The sequence below is a fragment of the Toxotes jaculatrix genome, chromosome 17 (assembly GCF_017976425.1).
Source record: "Toxotes jaculatrix isolate fToxJac2 chromosome 17, fToxJac2.pri, whole genome shotgun sequence".
In the NCBI taxonomy this organism is placed as follows: Eukaryota; Metazoa; Chordata; class Actinopteri; family Toxotidae; genus Toxotes; species Toxotes jaculatrix.
Window position 1 is genome coordinate 9,433,863 of NC_054410.1, and position 16,223 is coordinate 9,450,085.

At 40.5% G+C, this 16,223-nt stretch overlaps 3 protein-coding genes across 4 annotated transcripts; 2 read left to right on the plus strand and 1 right to left on the minus strand.

Annotated features, from left to right (window-relative positions):
* The first annotated feature begins 12 nt into the window (after nucleotides 1-12).
* Nucleotides 13-5,796, plus strand: LOC121197364 (MAPK/MAK/MRK overlapping kinase-like). The gene is made up of 12 exons (XM_041060944.1): nucleotides 13-196; nucleotides 1,459-1,573; nucleotides 2,052-2,141; nucleotides 2,236-2,306; nucleotides 2,447-2,525; nucleotides 2,610-2,658; nucleotides 2,763-2,941; nucleotides 3,213-3,314; nucleotides 3,450-3,623; nucleotides 3,826-3,985; nucleotides 4,098-4,292; nucleotides 4,527-5,796. Exons 1-12 carry the CDS (start codon nucleotides 13-15, stop codon nucleotides 4,602-4,604), a joined length of 1,476 nt encoding a protein of 491 aa, XP_040916878.1. The 3' UTR covers nucleotides 4,605-5,796.
* Nucleotides 5,797-7,028: 1,232 nt separating this feature from the next.
* wdr20a (WD repeat domain 20a) lies at nucleotides 7,029-13,423 on the minus strand. Its single transcript, XM_041060938.1, has 4 exons — nucleotides 13,154-13,423; nucleotides 11,080-11,262; nucleotides 9,131-10,471; nucleotides 7,029-7,659 (listed from the first exon to the last, which is right to left on the minus strand). The coding sequence occupies exons 1-4, from the start codon at nucleotides 13,400-13,402 to the stop codon at nucleotides 7,606-7,608; spliced, it is 1,827 nt and encodes a 608-aa protein (XP_040916872.1). The 5' UTR covers nucleotides 13,403-13,423; the 3' UTR covers nucleotides 7,029-7,605.
* A 561-nt stretch (nucleotides 13,424-13,984) lies between these two features.
* Nucleotides 13,985-16,008, plus strand: LOC121197483. 2 transcript variants are annotated; one of them, XM_041061110.1, is made up of 5 exons: nucleotides 13,985-14,173; nucleotides 14,381-14,430; nucleotides 14,542-14,616; nucleotides 14,928-15,014; nucleotides 15,115-16,008. In XM_041061110.1, exons 1-5 carry the CDS (start codon nucleotides 14,137-14,139, stop codon nucleotides 15,742-15,744), a joined length of 879 nt encoding a protein of 292 aa, XP_040917044.1. In that variant the 5' UTR covers nucleotides 13,985-14,136; the 3' UTR covers nucleotides 15,745-16,008. The 2 variants fall into 2 exon arrangements, with proteins under 2 accessions (XP_040917044.1, XP_040917045.1); XM_041061111.1 differs by lacking the exon at nucleotides 14,542-14,616.
* Nucleotides 16,009-16,223: the final 215 nt, after the last annotated feature.

Consider the following 16,223-nt stretch of genomic DNA (forward strand, 5'->3'; position numbering starts at 1 on the left):
CAATGTGCACTAATGATGCACTACTCAAACTGGCTTATTGGCGTGAAAAACAGGGCAAGCCTTCGAAATGCATGCAAAACACCACCTAACACCGACTGGAACAACAGGGTAAATGTTGTGGACGTGAAGAACAACAATCCGCAGCCTAATGAAAAGACATCCGAGCTAACGGTCGCCACCCATCTCTGGAAAAAAGGTAAGGGGCTCAATTATAACGACGAAAAGAAGCAATCGCGTCAAATATCTGGGCCTGCGGCAAATAATTCTGATTGACTGACATTTTTGTCATATATGGCAGGGTATATTCACCTGTTTAACTCCGAATATTTTGAGTTTACGCGGCCCGGCTGGCGTGAAAGAAGGAGAGAGACACTGAGCCAGAGTTTCCAGTTTCCTCCTCAGGTCAGAGCGGAGGGCGAAGGCGTGCTCCGTTACCAAGGCGACGGTCAGCTAACAGGGCTCGCTAGCGAAACTAAGCTAGCAGCCGTGAGACGAGTTTAGCGCCCCTTTGGACACCTCGATGCGTGGAAAACACCACTTCTATTTTCAAAATTTGCAGGGAAATGTACTGTCCAGCTGTTATGGATAATCGACTTACCTGTGGCGGCTAAGACTCAAAGGAATGCATTGTAAGTTGTGAGTTAACGTCTGAGCGGAGTGACAAGACTTCTGACAGGACAGGAGGTCGCACGTCGTTGAGGTTTCGCTCCAAAGATTTCTTATCTTTGTTCTCTGTTTTTACCTTTAAGAGTGATACGTTGTTTCGATTGTATTACTTTTAATAATCACGTTCTCTATTTAGCGTTTTTTAAATTTTAGTTTTAACCAGTTTGGGTAGATGTTATCGAAAAGGGTGAGTTATCTTTTAAGTATATTTTCAAAGAAATATTCCAAAGATCCACTGGTTACATATCTTAAATCTAAATATGTGCTCTTTCCCCAACCTAGAAAATAATCAGCAGCATAATCAAAATAGTTGTTAGTTGCAGGTAGGCCTACTGAGAACTTCCTGTGAAGTATTTTGTCAGAATGAGTTCTGTATGAATGTAGAGCTGAAAGGATTAGTCGATTAGAAAATTATTCTACAGCCATTTTGATATTTGATCAAGCTTATTAATTTGTTTTACGTTTTTAGCGCAACTAATTAATCAGGAAAATAATTAGCAGACTAATCGATAATAAAAATAATATGCAGTTAAGCCCAACATGAATGTTGGGCTTCCAGCGGTGACTCAGAAAATCCCAATTCCCTGTCCCTATAAAATTATCATGGGTTTTAATGTCCAGTGGGTGTGTTCCAGTTTTTACTGTCTATGGAACACAGGTTTTCCCTCTAGATTATGCAGACTTGTTTTTCTGCTGTTCATCTATGCACAAATTTCAACTTAGACTCTATTATAAAATGCGTAAAATTCTCCCTTTTATCAGCCGCTGTCTTTGTTTCTAATTGTTGTGCAGGCTATAAAACAATCAAGAAAATCGGGGAGGGCACATTTTCAGAGGTGGTGAAAACTCAGAGCCTGAAAGATGGGAAGTTCTACGCATGTAAAACCATGAAGCAGACAATTAACAGGTATGCAACACAGTGTTGTGCTGTACACAAGCAATCAGTGGTGCAGTTTCCATATAATGTATGGCCCCTTGAAACTTGAGTCAGCAGCTTGACACCCCCTTTGCCTTAAGTATCCTGCTAGATGTAAGCCTACTCTGCCTTTGACCTTGTAATGATGAGGAAACAATAGATGTCAGAGCTTGAAATGTGAGTTGTCAGTGCAGAGGTTTTTTTTTTTACTAGTACTGATTTAAAGTGCACAGATACTTTAAATCGGTGCAGCCATTTATCTTGACATGTGTCCACACACTACAGTGACATTATGCTACTGTCAAATGAAGCTGTGACACAGAATTACACATCTCCACACTGGTTCCCTCAAATTCATCACACAAAATGTAAGATTATGAAAGAATATATGAGTTAAGACTGTAAGCCATAGAGTATTTATACATCTGTATACATCTGTCTGTTATCTAATGTCATCTCTGCGGTGAAGCCTGGAACAGGCCAACAACCTGCGGGAAGTCCAAGCAATGAAGAGACTGAGCCCACATGTAAATATCATCCAGCTACATGAACTGATTTTGTGAGTACTGGATTGCTGGCTGTAACGAACTTACTGTATTACCTTAAGCTTGTGTGTTGTGGCATGTCTCCTTAATCTAATTTTTATGTTTCAGTGACAAAGAAACTGGAACTGTGTCTTTGATATGTGAGCTAATGGAGATGAACATCTATGAGTTCATACAAGGTGAATCTACAAGTATGACAGAGTACAAGCTTATAATAAATCATTATAAGGGTGGCCTGGAGCTTGAAAATGTAGATGTAGCTTTTCTGTAAAGTTTTTGGGTGAAAAATGGGCTGATATTGGTTCTTCATTCTTTGCAGGAAGACAAACACCACTGCCTGACCATACAGTAAAGCATTACATGTACCAGCTGTGCAAGTCACTTGAACATATGCACAGGTAAATTTTAACATATAAGTTCACATGAAATGGTAAAATAAAATAAAATAACCCTAAACCTTCTTGTTTTTGTTTTTTTGATAGCTGTGGGATCTTTCACAGAGATGTGAAGCCAGAGAACATTCTCATCAAAGTGAGATGCATCATTATCATAAATTTGCTTTACAAAATCCCAAGAGTGGTAATTCAGTTTTGAGTCATACACATTTTTTTTTAATAATTTTGTGCATCTTTCAGCAAAACATTCTGAAGCTTGGGGACTTTGGCTCATGTCGGAGCATTTACTCCAAGCCCCCACACACTGAGTACATCTCCACACGTTGGTACAGAGCCCCAGAGTGCCTCCTCACTGATGGGTACTACAGCTTGAAGATGGACATCTGGAGCGCTGGTTGTGTCTTCTTTGAGATCATGAGGTATCTCTGCAGGAGAAGGGAACATTCCCTTAAACCATCACTTGGGACTGGACTGTGAATGCTTGAAGGATGTTATATTTATGTCATTTTAGAGTTATTCTTAATTACAGTACATGTACAATATGCTTCCCAGTGTCTGCATTCACTTTCCTGTCTTTGTAATTTGACCGATCTTGTCCACCACCACAGGCACAAACAAATGTCAAGCACATGCTATTTAAATAGCTTTGTTGTTGCACTCAGATTATTGTACTGTATACCTGTGTTTCAGCTTGAATCCCCTCTTCCCTGGAACAAATGAGTTGGACCAGATTGCCAAAATCCATGATGTGTTGGGGACACCAGATCAAAGTCTTCTCCAAAAGTTCAAGCAGTAGGTGTTCCTCCTCAGATATGTTGTTTGAAGAGTTTGTCTGCTTCTTTCTGCAGCAGCACACACGAAATGTCAATATGTAATTTTTATGTACTTTAAAAACAAGAATTCTCAAGGCATCTTCATGTCTGACAGGTCTAGAGCGATGCATTTCAACTTCCCTCCGAAAAAAGGCACTGGTCTCTCACGATTAATTCCTCACTGCCCAGCCCCAGCTCTGTCACTGCTCTATCAGATGCTCGCATATGACCCTGATGAACGCATCACTGCAGAAACGTCCCTGCGACACACATACTTCAGGGAAATCAGGTTGAATTCTTAAATATTTATATATATGTACATAAGGAACAGAAGCATTTTACATTTCATTGTTGGAAGGGTCCACACATATAGGAAACACTTCAAACCTCTGCAAGTTAAGACAAACTGTGGAAACACTTCAGTTTTAAATAATATATCATTCTGTTGTTTTTAATAGAAATTTTGCATGCTCTTGCTTTTTTTCTCCAAGGCTGGCAGAGAAGAAAGCCGACACTCTTCACAGAGTTTCTAGTACTATGGATGGAGTAGAGAGTAGTGGGATGCACAGCTCCTTAGATCACATCTGGCGCCCAACCAGAATTGGCAAACAGCTGAGGGGAAGACACACAAGGCAAACACCTTTAATGAGCGTAAGTTTAGTAGCCCTGTGTTAAAGTCACCTTAAGTGAAATATCCAAGACCCATGACTCCAAAGAAATGTGAATACAGCTGCTGCCATCCAATACTCTCTCCCTCTCGCAGCACATGAAGCATGTAGCAGAGCCCCTCATCAGGCGGAACATCCCTCATTATCCCACAGAGCTGCCCAAGCTCAACATGGTTGTACCAGGACCACAGATCTCCTTCCCAGTCTCCACTATGCCTGCATTCACTGTCACTCACCGAGGCACACTGCCAGCCATCACATCAAAAAAGTGCCAGTCACAGTTGGCCAAGGTAAGCACAGGAACACTATAAAGACATCAGGCTTTTTACATTTAGGCCTCTTGGTAGTCACGACTACCAAGGGCACTGCAGAAATTAAGTAAACCACAGCTGACAGGATATATCTCTATGTTGTATTAAGTAAAAAGGAGACTTGTTCCATAAAAATAGCCAAACAAGCACCTTGGTAGTGCTTCCAATAAGCGCTTTGATTTGGCATTCAGCCTGCATTTCCTCTCTCTGCAGCCCCGGGATGAGTCACACCGCGCAACTTTCAAGACCTGCTACATGCCACCTCTGGATAGGAAACACGGAGGCTACTGAGAGCCAAGGACACTTCAGCATTTGATTTCAAATTGCCTGTTACTCTATTGATAAAAGATTGTTGGACAATGTTTGGACAGGCCTGACGTTGAAAATCTGTGAAGCAACATGAAGATTTCTGAGAAAAACAAAATAGACCAGAGTCTGTCAACTTACCAGTCATGACTGCGACACCACTGTTTAATTCTCATAGTAACGATGAAAGTCTATGTAATCGCAGCACAAACAATGCTAGATTCTGTCATATTATGTTGGATTGAAAATGTGTAGTTTAGTTATGACCTCAGTTTTACTTGACCTAGTCAGGTGTTACATGTTTACAACTGCTGAGAAGTATACTTCAATCTGAGCCTATTACACAAACTAAGCAATAAGATATTTGTCCAGTTAACAGCTGTTTACCATAGGTGAATTAAGGAACGGGATCAGTTTACTGGAAAATAATACAGTGGCTTTAGTGGTCACACCCTTTGGACTTGTTCCAGTTGTATTATTTTACAGCTTTGAATCACAGATGATTAGGTAAGCTGACAACCAATCAACAAAAATACTTACATGTCAAAGTGAAGACAAGTCTCTACAAACTGATGTAAATTAAAGTGTAAGGTATTCATCACCTTTTGCTGTGATACACCTAAAATATCACCAGTATTCTCAGAAGTTGGACAAAATTAGAAAATTTCAGCTGCTTTAATTAATCGACTGTGATTCAAAGTTGTAAACATAAAAGACACCAAGGGCAGGGCTGAATACTTTTCATAGGTTCTGTGTATTGAGACAGTGTCTCTTTCCAGAAGCTGTGAGTCAGTTCCTTGGGACAAACTGACGGTAGGGGCAGAAGTCTTCCTGTACAAACGTAAACAGCAAAAACATTCACGTTAAGTGCTTCACTATTATTTTAAGCCACAAAATTGCCATTGAAGAAGTAAATTAAAGGCATGTTTCGTGACTCAGCTGTAAATAAAATAGCCCCATACAGACTACAAATCACACAATTGGAATTAATATTTGTATTTTAATTATATTATTTTAAAAAGATTAATTAGTTAATAACAAAAACAACTTTCCTTTTAGATCAATTATGTTTATGATAACAACTGTATTTATTTGGTCAAAGGCTGCAAATTGGGACTTTAAAAGTCCCAAATCAGATTTTTTTTTAAATTGCTATTTTAATAATGTAGCTTGGCAAGTACCCTCACTTAAAGCATTGTGGCTTATAAAAGTTCTATTTCATTCAGAGCTGTGAGCTCATTAAAATGGACTGTGACTCAATCTGCACTTTATTGTGCTGGTTATTGTGATGCATAATCAGAGTTAAAAAAAAAAAAAAAAGTAATCAAGTATCATTTATCTGTTGTTGTCATTAATCTTCATTACAAACACTTCACTACTTGTGTCTTATATAATGTCTGCACAAAGTCCTGACACAAAAAAGTTGAGAACAGATTGAAGAGAATCATGAATGGGTTTTTTTTAATAAATAGTGGGAAGTGGGAAATGTAAAATGCTATCCACTTCAAAATATAATTGCCCTTCCAGCTTTCTGACTAGTGTAGGTTATCACACAAAAATAAAGTACATTAATATTGCAGTGGTGTCAGATTGGAAAGAGTCCTCTGAATCTGCAATCTGTCATGTGGCTTTAGTTAAAATTCTTCAGAGAAAGTCGGAGGATATCAAGTTCCATGTTTTCTTCTCAGAGTATTTTTTTGTGACTGAGGCATAAAAAGAGCCTGTATCAAGTTGAGGAGAGTCTTTTGAGATTCAACTGTTGTCTGGGAGACTTCCTGAGTTTCAAAGACTTCCATACTTGACAGCTCATTTTGTGCAACTACGACACTTTTATGACGATGTAAGCAACTTTTACGCCAGAGGCATTACGGCTTTGTTATGTCAATACAGTACATGTGGGTGAACCAAAAAAAAAAAAAGAACAGTAAACGGTGTATTCAAGATTATTTTAATATTATTAATATGTATACTTTAGGCTTTAGAAATATAACTATCAATGACAAAACTTCCACTGGAGTAATGGTAGTTTGCTTAGGCCCCCATCATATCAATTAATTACAATATACACATTATGATACAGAGCAGATTTGAATCTGAAATAATATTAAAATAAATGCTCAATAGATAAAAGTTTTAATAGTTTTTATCATTTTCTTCACCTACTGTATTAGCCATCTGTGAGTTCTGAGCACACCCAAAAATGTAAAGCCATTTTCTTCTAATAAACTAATTTAAGTGCAAACAATTTTTTTTCTCTTAAAAAGACTATGATTGCAGCATCAAGCTTTATAGATTCAGATTTCAAGACTGAGGATGTTAAAGCCGAGTGCAACAAGGCAGTCCTCAACCCTCTTTTTTTTTGTTCCATTAGAGTAGTTATAAAAACAAACAACAAAATAACTAACAAAATCAGTGCAAAGTCGTTTATGGGGAGATTCTACTCAAGAAAAGACAGAAGTGGAGGGTGAATGTGGATGGAAGCAAAATTTTCAGATGCTCATGCACTTGGTCATAAAAGGATAGTTCACTCAAAATTCATGTTTTTGTCAGAAACCCTGAGCCGCAACTGGGCCACATCATAAGAAAACAGGGAACACACAAATTCCGAAAATTAAATGAACTATCCCTTTAATCTCAAGCCACAGTTGTCTGGTTTGCATCTAACGAAGCCAAGCCTTAATTCCAGAGGGGACAACGGTCTGATGAGGTCTGGCATGAGAGAAAGATTCTTAAAAGAACTAAAATGCGTTAAAACTCCAGAGAACAATAGTACATTAATGCAACAGTCCACAAATGCACCGCACCTTTTCTTGCTTCATTCCTCCTCTAGGTCAAGTGAGTGATAAACAAAAACAACAGAAAAGCCATAAACAAAATCGGGAGGGAGGAGGGGTATAAAAGAAAAGGAAAACTTGCAATGCTTGCAGGGTGAAGAGCAGCATCAGACTCTGGGTTGCAGGGTTCTTTAGCAGCAGAAATATTGTGGCTATACTACTGTTCCACTGGGAGAGCTGGCTTGGTTTTGGGATGACAATAAACCCTGGAAAAAGGAAAACAAGGAGATTTGCATTGGGAAAGTTCACATACTGTAGCAGAAATCAAGCAACAAATAGCTCATTAAAAATTAGCCTCTAGCCTCTTCTTTCCATACCCCGGTCCCCTGCACTTAATTAAAAGGCTGTGCACAGCAGTCAAAGTGGATGCTGACTGTACAGTGTAAAACTAATGCTGTCTTTGAGAGGTTTGCTTGATCAAGGCACTTCTATTGTACATGACCGGATCACTGAGTAGTTTTTCCAGAGAGCTTTTTTTTTTTAAAACCTCTAAATCTGACCTTTGAGGACATTTTCAAGGGCAAACTAACTTCACTCAACTTAATTATTACATTTTTATTACCTTTCAGCTATTTTGCACTTAATCCTTGAACCTATTATTTAATACTCATCACACCTTGCCCAAGACTGACCTCAACAACTATGTCTAACTGCTCCACCACTTTTTTTTTTGGCATAAATCATAATTTATAGCCACCACAGGCTGTGGTGCCAGCTTTTTCTACTGGTCCAACCTGATTATTAAATTATCTTTGCATCATATTTGTTCCATTTTCTTGCTGAGAAACCATTAGAAGTAATATTTTGTTCAGACAATCCCACAAATTGCCCCATAGTGACCCATAAAAGACAGTAGTCCTGTGCATTATTATTTGACAAAAAGCAAAAAAAAAAAAAAAAAAAAAAACAGTCAAATGACTGCACTGCAAAGACTTGACTGTACACCTCACTATCATGGTGTTGTTTGTGTTCTCATTTTTATTTCAGAAACATTTGCTGTATGCCCCAAGCTTCTGTTAATCTCAGACTCTGGTTAAAAGTAACGGTCTGATTGGGCTAACTAGCCTTCACGCTGCTGGCTACGTAGAAAACACAGACTATTATGTGCCTCGTTCTGGCAAAAGCTCTCAAAACACAGACAACAGCAAAGTATACAGGGTGTATACACATATTAAGCTGTAAGCATGTGAGAGACTGCAGAGATTCTTTGGGCAAAATGGCCATTTGCATAAAAAGCTGAAAAGTGAGTGTGTATGTAGATGACTTCTTGGCTATGCTGCTATGCATTGTGGAATGATTATGATGAACCAATGAACACACTTCATATGGATTAACATCCTCTTTTCCCTCACAGGTCTACACAGGAAATCCTCCTTATCAGAATGTTTTTGTCATAGCATTGGTTATATTTGAAAGTTAGGCATAATATGTTTTTCATTGGAAAGAAGTTGTACATTAAACAAAATCTGATATGTTATTTGCTTGCCTGCAGAGACTGACATTCTGACTATAAAAGCTAAAAATGCTATTCCAAATGTCCATAGTCTATTTTAAGCTTTCATAACATATCTTGATTTTTAGTTACAGCCCACAAACTGATTTTAGGACAGCTAAAGATTGACAAACAATACTATCGCTTCTAATTCTCCCACATTTCCTGCATTAAAAAGAACTTACCACTTTGCCTGGCCTCGCCCATGTGCAAATAAATCCCTCCTGACAAGCAGTCACTAAACAGTCCTCTAAAAATATGAGTACAGTCAGTCTCTCGTGTGCTATCTTTTTACAGATGAGGGGCTCCAGGAGGGGCACATCCTCCATGCGCGGGCACAGCAGAGTGCCCAGAGTCTTAGCAGGGTCTGTTTTGGTTTTTGTCAGCAGGTTGAGCTTGTCGCTGCTCTTACTGCTGATGTGACCCATACTGTGGTTGCGTTTGTGGTCCTTCTCGTGGTGGCGCTCCTTCCTATCATGGAGTGACAGTGTGGCAAACTTACTCACACCTGTAGCGATGGCACTGTCCATAATTCCACTGCCGATCCCACCACCGCTGCCAGCCTTGTTGGTATTGTTTGCCGTTGTTGTGGTGCCGGCAGAATGGGGTAGGCTGTTGGAGCGCGGTAATGTAGTAGACAGGGAGTTAATGCCAGGCGTATTGGCACCACTGTTGTTTCCGTTAGTAGTGTTACTAGAGGTGTTAGTGATTATTGTAGCACCCGCAGGGGGGCTGGTAGCATTCATCACGTTAGTATGTGTCCGTGTCCGTGAGAGTGGAAGATGTGGGAAAAGGATATCCTCAGTAAGGTCCCATAGGCACAGTTGAGTGTCCTGGCCCACTGAGCCAAACCGGTATGTCACACTGACAGGCCGGCTATCCGTGGAGTTGCGCTTGGAGAGTCGAGACTGTGTACTGTTGGCACGGTCTCGTCCAAAATGGATCATCTGATCCTGGAAGTCCTCGTCGCTGCCACTGAACTCCATTGGGTCACTCTCCTCCACGCTGGTGGTGTAATGATCAAATGCCACCACACTCACCCATGACTTGTGCCCGTGACCTCGGGCAATGACTCTGCAGTCCAAGAACGACCACACAGTCACTAGATCGTCCTCTCCACCTGCAACTATGTACTTTCCATCAGGGCTCCAGCACACACACAACAAGCCACCAAAGTAGCTCTTCATGGTGCCATGAAGCTCAACAGCGTCAAAGTTGAACACCCGTAGGAAGCCGTCTTGGCTTACACACGCTAGGAACTTCCCATCTGGAGAGAAGGCAAACTCATTTAGAGCCCCCTCACCCACTGTCCATTTAAGGAGAGGGTTCCGCGTGGATTTACTCTTACAAGTGTGTACAGAGTAGTTCTCTCCCTGTTTGAGCAGCTGGTAGTGCGGTGCTGTGGTGCCACAAGTATGCTCCACGTTGTACAGGTACATATTCCCACTGGCATGAGAGACCAGAAACAGGCTCTCAGAGCCTGGCACCCATTTCACGCATGTTACTCTGGACTTGTCTATTAGTCTCTGTCAGGAAAGAAGGAAGGATGGAGTGGCAGACAGGGAAGGAGAGAGCAGAAGGAGAAGGGAGGGGGAGGACAATGTCAATACAGTATCATCAGGAAATACTTACAAATTAAACTGGAATGCTCTGTTAAAGCCTTAGGCCACTTAGTAATATTTGGTTTAAAAGTGCTGAGCAGGAAAAACACAAAAAGTAGTATAAAGCACCCTGAGCTTTTTGTCTGTCAGACGTTTGAAATCCTCTTCATAAGAAGGTGGAAAAGTTTATTACAGGGATACATAAAGAATGACATAACAGTTTAGGAGAAGTTTAGGTCTAAAACAGTATTTTAGACCAGGTGTGGGGGATTTTATACAGCGCAATCTGCTAGTGAAACTGGGTGAAATGGAACAAAAATAAATACGCTTTCACTCACTATAGCAGAATTAATATGCAGATGTCTGTCTGAAAACAAGGCTCTACTTAAACAGCACTACAACAATCAATGTGGTGAAAAATGTGAAAATTCATTGCCTCTCTCAATTTTTATGCCATTGACCAGCACCTGCTACCTTTGAAAACGCTGTACACACATCTCTTCTAATCTACTGCCTGTCCTTCAGAGACCTACCTCCTCATTGAAGAGCTTGCTTGTTTCCTTCTTGATGGGGTCAATGAGCTGTACTTGTCCTGCTGAGAAACCCACCAGCAAGGACACACTCTCTGCTGTAGCTGTGAGGTGGTTGAAGTCATGACAGGTGGGCTGCGTCCCCTTGTAGATGCGCTTGTCTATGGGCTTGCTCAGGTCAGCAGCCTGACGAGAGACAGCATGAAAACACATGGTGAATGCAGTAACCTTTGAATATCTAAAACAAGTTTAGGCACTTTGTTGCATGACAAAGGGCTATTGTTGCGGTCATATTTTTTTTCCAGGGCTTTATCTTAAACACACTGAAACTTAATTTACAGGAACTGAGGGGATAGTATTAATTCCACTGATTAGATCTTCTTAAATCTTAAATCAAATGTTTTGTAGCAAAAGTGTTCAAGATGTGACATCTGAGCTCAAAATAATACTGTGATTTCAAGCAGCTTACCAAACAGCTGACAGTCAATGAGCAAAAAAGAGGAAGAACTTAAAAATAGAAGTATGACTTTTTCCCTTTTGATGGCTAGATGCTAGCCATCATACTTTATGATATATGGTTTATTTTTAATGTCAGGAAAACAGTAGTTTACAGCCGTGAACAAGGCACCCTGGGCATATACTGTAGAGAGCCAGTATAACAACTGTCCTATTTGTTAATCATTTACAGTTTACACTACTGGCAGAATGGAAAATTCTTTTAGTGTAAGATGATGATTCAGTGGTTCCTCCACTACCAGCAGATGTGACATTGAATTGTTTATGTCTCACCTCAGACAGACAAAATGTCAAAGTCTTAAGCCTAAGTCAGCACAACATTTAAGGAGTGAGGTTAAGGATATACGCACAGAAGAAGTAAAAGGGTCATAATGAGCTGCTAGATGTGTTAACTGCTGACTGTACAAGACAGTTTTACTATTTTTTGCTTTAAACCTGTGGCCATGCATCTGCTCCAAAAAAACATTCCAGAAAAAAAGCCAAACTCATGAAGTGGACAGATAATCAATAAGATAATGTATAATGAATATAATCTTGTGATGTGATATTGATAAACTTAAACCAAATATTGTTGTTTTTAATCAGGCATGTGACTAATTTGCTTGTACAGCAAAACTCTGGAACTGCTCCAATTTGTGGCAATTCCGCCTTTTAGCCAGTTTATTGTTGTTTTAAACTGGAAAGATAACACACACATGACAAGTACATGTTTCCTCACATTGTAGGAAACGCATCGTGATAACTGGATGATTTCCACTCGTTCCCCATCTTCTGTTTCAAAAGAAACCCAATACACATTTGTCAGGAGCAGCACATGAGTTATAAAAGAATTAAATGAACTACACGTTAGTGACTGAGCATCTACACAGAACACAGAATTATACTGTGAAAGTATAGATCCTCCAAGGACGCTTAAACCTTATAATTACAGCGTATTTCCATACAAGCAGAGCAAACCAGTTTAGTCTGATCAGGTCACAGATTCTGACACATCGACACATCCCCAAACTAAGAGCTGAGTGCCATTACATTAAAGGATGACGGCAGCAGTTAGCTCGCTAGCCAAATGACAGTCCACACATTGAATCGGCATAATTGTGATGTGTCGACACCTGTCAGTCAAAGGGCGTCGACAGGTGTTGTGGGTGGCAACGCTGACCTGTCACTATTAACCGTTACAGCAGCAGTATCAGTCCTGACAACTTAAAGCAAATCAAAAGGTCAACTTTCCTCTAATGATCGTAATCCAGCCGCACGAAACCGACCGTCCTGCAAAACAGAAACAGTCTGACGGAGTGGGGACGGAATTTAGCCCCTGGCCTCGGTGTAGCTGCTGGCTAGCTAACGTTAGCCAGTTGCGATGGCTAGCTAACTAGCAGGCTAGCTTCATCGTAGCTTCAAGCTAACTAGCTGTCAGCTAATTTGAAAGTCAAGCACCTGTCAGAGTTATTTAATACAACCAACACAAGCCTGAAGTTCAGCAACAGCTCAAACAGCGGTGATGCATTTCAACGTGCCGTTTCACAAATTTCCGTTGACATTAGCCGCGTTAGCACGCTACCTTTCTAACGCCTTTGTAGATGTAGAAGTAGAGCTCACGGCCCACATTGAAACAGATCCTGTCGCCGTTCCCCGACTGGTCGTTGACGTTCACGAAGGAGACCTTGACGGGGTTGGAGCCTTGCGAGTTGAAAGGCACCCTGTTTGGACGGCTGTATTCGGAGTGAGTGAGGAGTTTGTAGACGCCTTCCCGGGTGGTGAACTGAGTTTTAATTTCGTTCATCTCCTTCCCTCCTCCCTCCGCCGCCATCTTTGAAATTAAAATTCATCCCTTTCCCCCAGGCCGGATCTTACGCACGGAGGGGAGCGGGCCACGGAGCGGGCATTCCGACTCTCCCGTTCCCCCCAACGGTTCACCGGGGAACTGGTGGAGGAGGTTACGACTGTATCTCCTTTACAATAATTTGTCACTGCTTCACACTTAACCAGCTAAACTAAAAGGTTATAGTATTATCTATTTTAACCATGTGTTACAAATAGGTCATTTGAGAACACAAACCAGTACAACACATTCAGTTATACATTGGTGGTATGTTATATAAATGTTTCCCCATTCAAAGTCCTTTAGAACTTTCTCTGCTTTTAAAATTCTGTCATAGGATTAACAAAATTATATTTTAAAAACATACTGACCAAGACGAAATGGTGGCAAAGCCCAATTAAGCGACGAAAATAACATTTTGGAGAAACAATTTGCAGCAACGAGGTCAATTAGTTTTATTTTGGAAAAAAAAAATAGACCGGACGTATTATTTTGTTAAAATGCTGAAATGAGCAAACTCAGTGGCGTTTTGAACTCGTGTCAGCGCAGTGTTTCTTTCTCCTTCTGCTCACCTGTTGCCACACTTGGCCGCATTATATAAAAGGCAGCTGGCACTCTGGTGGGTAATTAATGTGCAGATTTGTTTGACCACAACGAAACAACGAAATTATTTCAGTATTTTACTTTATCGTGGTCCTGAAAAGTTAGACGCGCCAAATGTCATGGCATGTAGGAGAAGACGACAGCACTCACTTCCAGGTAGGTTAGCAGTATTTCTCATTTAAAAATGTTCCCATGCTAACGTTAAATGTTGTAACAAGGGCTGGAGGATTAAAATATCATTTACTTCATTTAACATCTTTTAATATTTAGCAAGAGCAAATTCGTGTGTATGTTTTTTTTTTATTTTGAATGTGCTTAGAAGCATTATTATTGCATGAAAAAAAGTATATTTTTTCCTTTTAGATTACAGTGATAGACCCAACAACATGGACCAGCTTGCTTTCAAATACATGGTGAGATTAGTTTGAGAATTATCACATCAAAAGTTCAAAATCATTTGCATGTAACCTTTTTCTTGCTTTGACAAATGAATATGGACTGGAGTGACCTGTGTTTTCTGTCAGGACATGTGTAAAGTGGAGTCCAGCACTGATACTGACTCAGAAATCAGTCCAAGATGGTCAGACACCAGCACTATGGTATTACTTTTTGTTTTGAGTGTGGCCATCGCACACACAATGTCACAATAAGCACAAGTGGACAAGTGATGATGTACATTCATATGGTACACATATATGTTTTTTAAATGGTTCAAAAAGAAGTTCCAGATATAGGACATTTTCCATTGGATTTCTTCATAAATTTTGTTTTGACATAGGATCAAATTAAACTCCTTCGCCAGAAACTGAACCTATATGGAGTTCCAGCATGCACTGAGCTTTTTAATAAAAAAACAAAAAACAATTGCTGCCTTGTCAATGCAAAAATCACTGAACTCTTCATTGAACAGGGATGTGTGAGCAGCGCACCAGAGTGTGGGACATTACGTCGGACACTGCCGTTGAAACCTGCAGCAAGGCATGGTTGCTATTCTTTGGTAAGCATACTCCCTTCAGTAATCATTTTATTTTTTATTGGAAAAGCATCTTGCTCTTCTGTGTGTTTATGAATACATGCATGTGAACTTCTGATTGTAGTTTTTGGACCCGTATGATGGGAGCTCTGAGGATTCGGACGAGTCAAACATTGATGTAGGTGTGTCCAGGAGAACAAGGCAGCAGGGGCGAGGCGGAGGATGTCGGTTTTCGGGCCGGAGCAGGAAATTTATCCTTCATCACCCTGCTTCTGTGGCCCTCAGAGAAGTGATGAAGAATGGGATGAGAGATCCCGTAACAGAGCAGCAACATGTTTTGGATGACCAGATGAAATGTGGAAGTGACTCTGAGCTGTGGGTCTGTGATCTTAACACTTTGCCTTCCCACAACGACAAGGACGCATGTAGAGATCGTACATTAGAAATACCAAATGAAACCCAAGCCCAAACCATGGACATCGAGTTGCCACTTGATGATTCAGGCTTGCACGCTACAAGATCCTCCACACCTCACACACCTGGACCTCTCACCCCGGTGGGAGGGAGCTCGCCCTGGATGCTGGGTAGCTCCTCTGAGAGATCCCCCAGTCCGTGTCACCTGAGATCTCTTTACAAGAGAAAGCTGGGGCTCGCTGGAGCAGAAGTGGTGGAACTGGGTCAAAGAAAGAAGCAGTGTGTTGTCAACGTGGAGGACAAACACAAGGCAGGGGACTCTGCATCTGAGCCATGTTAGAGCCATCTGACTGTGGACTGACAGACTGAAGTACTGAAGTCATGTTAATGCCTTAAATAATTTGAGGAATGAAATGCTGTAAATAGTTACTTTAAAAAGCACTTTGGTTTATTTTGCTACCTCCAGTAATTTTGAATGTCTCACAGGTGTTACATGTGCTGATTAACTATTTTTGAGCAATTGTGATTTTTGTTTTGTTGGAAGGAATTAACATAGTAACCCAGGCGGTAGACCAAAGTAGAACCTATGCACTGGCAATGAAGAAACTGGACATTTTCCTAATAAAAGAGAAACCATATTAAAAAACAACAGCATGATGTGGCTTTTTGTTTGGGTTCAGATTATCTGAGTATCTACCACTGCACTCTCCAGTGCAGTGGTAGAGCCCATCCTGATTTTAAGATTACATCCAGCAACTACAGCACACCTTAATTTTTGTCATAGGTGACTGTTAAAAGCTAACTTTTGTTAAAATGATT